At 36.9% G+C, this 2,500-nt stretch overlaps 1 protein-coding gene across 1 annotated transcript in view; it reads left to right on the top strand.

Moving 5' to 3' along the window:
- LOC138040904 (mitochondrial carrier homolog 2-like) overlaps positions 1-2,500 on the top strand; it is a 13,888-nt gene that overhangs the window by 2,412 nt on the left and 8,976 nt on the right. The window contains exons 4-7 of the mRNA XM_068886620.1: positions 725-782; positions 876-924; positions 1,065-1,118; positions 2,001-2,036. Of these exons, the coding sequence (XP_068742721.1) occupies positions 725-782; positions 876-924; positions 1,065-1,118; positions 2,001-2,036 (197 nt within the window). The remainder of the gene's footprint in view (positions 1-724; positions 783-875; positions 925-1,064; positions 1,119-2,000; positions 2,037-2,500) is intronic.

The raw sequence follows: 2,500 nt of genomic DNA, 5'->3' as shown, positions 1-2,500 counted from the left end.
GTTGTAAGGCCTTCATGCTTATCAGTACTATTTTGCCTGCCTGGGTACTTTCACAATGCCCGCAGGAATACAATTGATCTGCTCAGCAAGGAGCTTGGAATCTTGATCTGCTTTTGATCTACATGAAAATAAGAGAAAATTACGAAGAGAGAAATTCCGGGTGGTTGCAAACCAACTGAGGAAGAGTGTAAGATAAAGGGAAAGCAGCTATCTGCAGTCCTGCACAATCAGGAAGGAAAGGAAAGGAAATGAACTTTACTAAGTCATGTCGTTCCAGCGCTGAAGCACTAATTGGGGTGCAGTGTAAACTGAAATCAACAAATTAACTCAAATCAAATCAATAATGTTTTTTTTGGGAGAGGGGAAAACCGGAGTACCCGGAGAAACAAAAATTATTCTCAATGCAGGTTAGAAAACCAACAAACTAAACCCACATATGACACCGAGTCTGGGCATCTAACCCCGGCCACATTGGTGAGATTTGAGTGCACCTTCAACCAATGTGTAACTGGGGTTTAATTCCTGGACTTGTCATCTGTGGTCTGAGCTTTTTGGATCTAGAGGTTAATTGTTGGACTGGGGACTTCAGTTTTCCCCTCCTACCTAAACAAGCATTTTCTTTGATCTGGCTAAAGCCTTCGTCACCTGATCAAAGCCCTGTTATGTTTTTTTTCTTTTAATGATTCATAATTATAAAATATTTATATGTTTATTTTTTGTATAGCAAACCACATAAAAAAGATTGATGGTTGGAGTGGACTCTATAGGGGATTAGTTCCAAGGCAAGCCTTGTAATTGGATTGATTTTTGACTTAATACATTTTTTGAGCTGTAATTTGCTGAGTAATATTAATTTATCTTATTATTTTTTTTAGAATCTACTCATCCATGATCGGAACTCTTGTAAACAACACTTTCTTGCAGGTACAGTGCGTACATACATATAGACTGTTGTAGTATTGTCAGTCATGTTTCAGAGAACAAAATTAAACATCTTGCCTGTCTGGCATAATTTAAATGTGCATGAGTTTATTGCATGGTGCTTTTTGTCCCTGGTTAAATAGGTTGTATCTTCAGATGGAAATTCACTTGTCCAGATTGTTAACCAAGAAAGCAAGGTGATGCTTTGATCCTGTTCAGGCAGTCTTTTCTAAATTTAACAGTCATTATTTGTGGGTTTGAAATGTACCCTTTTTGACTTTAAAAGTAACTTTTTTTGGTGTACCTAGAAGTTGCTAACCCATTCATCCATGAAGCAGCCACCATTGATGAGTAAAATCTATTAATTTTAGTCTCACTCCCGGCTCGGAAAGGGTTAAACTTTTAAGCAATTCTTCATCCCCCTGTTCATCTAGATGCTGTAATAATTAAAAGTAGTTTACTAGTATTAATCCAGGTCTGTCAATAAGGGCTGGTAGCCACCTTCAGCTGGCTACTTTGGTCTCATTTTACTACTAGTCAAGATGAAAAATATTACACTTGTTAAATTATCATCGAAGAAACCTTTAAAGCATTCTTTTCCCTGTTTTGAGTGGAATTGACGGCATATTTTAAGAAGATTGGACAAGAGAAATTACCACAAAATCATTCATGCGATTCATGCGAATGTGTGGAACTCGTGGAACGCCTAGAACTGAATAGTTCCCAGTCCTGCGTTTAATCTGAAGAAACGACATGGAATCTGCGTCGAAGAAAGAGCGTTTTTCCTTCCAGCTCAATCAAGTGAGCAAACTCACTTTCAGGGCCGTCCTCTTTTAATTATAAGCCTTCTACTTTCAAATTTATTGACAGCCCTGTTAATCAAATCAATATTTAACCCATTGACACCTCAAACGCCCTAGGATGACCCCAGTTGACCAATAAAATCATCTGGGGTGTTAGACAGACTAAAATCGGTGGAGTGTCACCTCCTGGAGTCATTAAGCAACATTTTAGAAAATGAAAGTGTTAAAATATTTTATTTCTTATGTCCTGTCTCTTTTCTTTTTCTTTTTACCCAGACCAGTCAAGAGGAGCTAGCAGAATTTGCTAAAGAGGTGTTAAAAGATGAGCTTCTGTAGTTTCTGGTTTGAGAGGAATTTGCATTTTGGCTCTATCAGTTTCTATTTTCCCATAAAATCACTCTAAAGTGACCCTGACTTTTTTTACAATGTTCTGTTTCTCAAAAGTCAAATTTCAGCAGCATAAAACCAAAAAAAATATTTTTCCTTTAGTAAAATATTATGATTTTGCTTGAAAAAGACTACATTCGGCTAATAAAATGTGACCCTCCACGCAAAAACATGTTTTATGGAACAATTAATTTTAGCGCAACCGGGTTTCAGAAGGGTTTTTAAAGGGTTTCATGTTTCTCAAAAGGGGTTTCTAAATGGTTTCAAAAGGGCCTCTGAAGGGTTTCAAAAGGGTTTCCTTTGTCTCATGGGATGAATGCCTTCATTTTTTAAAGTTTTGTTAGCCATTAGAAGTAAAATTCCATGATGGAAAACAGTATTATGTGTGT

This window comes from Montipora capricornis, chromosome 3 (genome assembly GCF_036669925.1).
Source record: "Montipora capricornis isolate CH-2021 chromosome 3, ASM3666992v2, whole genome shotgun sequence".
NCBI classification, from domain to species: domain Eukaryota; kingdom Metazoa; phylum Cnidaria; class Anthozoa; order Scleractinia; family Acroporidae; genus Montipora; species Montipora capricornis.
This window is presented reverse-complemented; position numbering and strand designations above follow the sequence as displayed.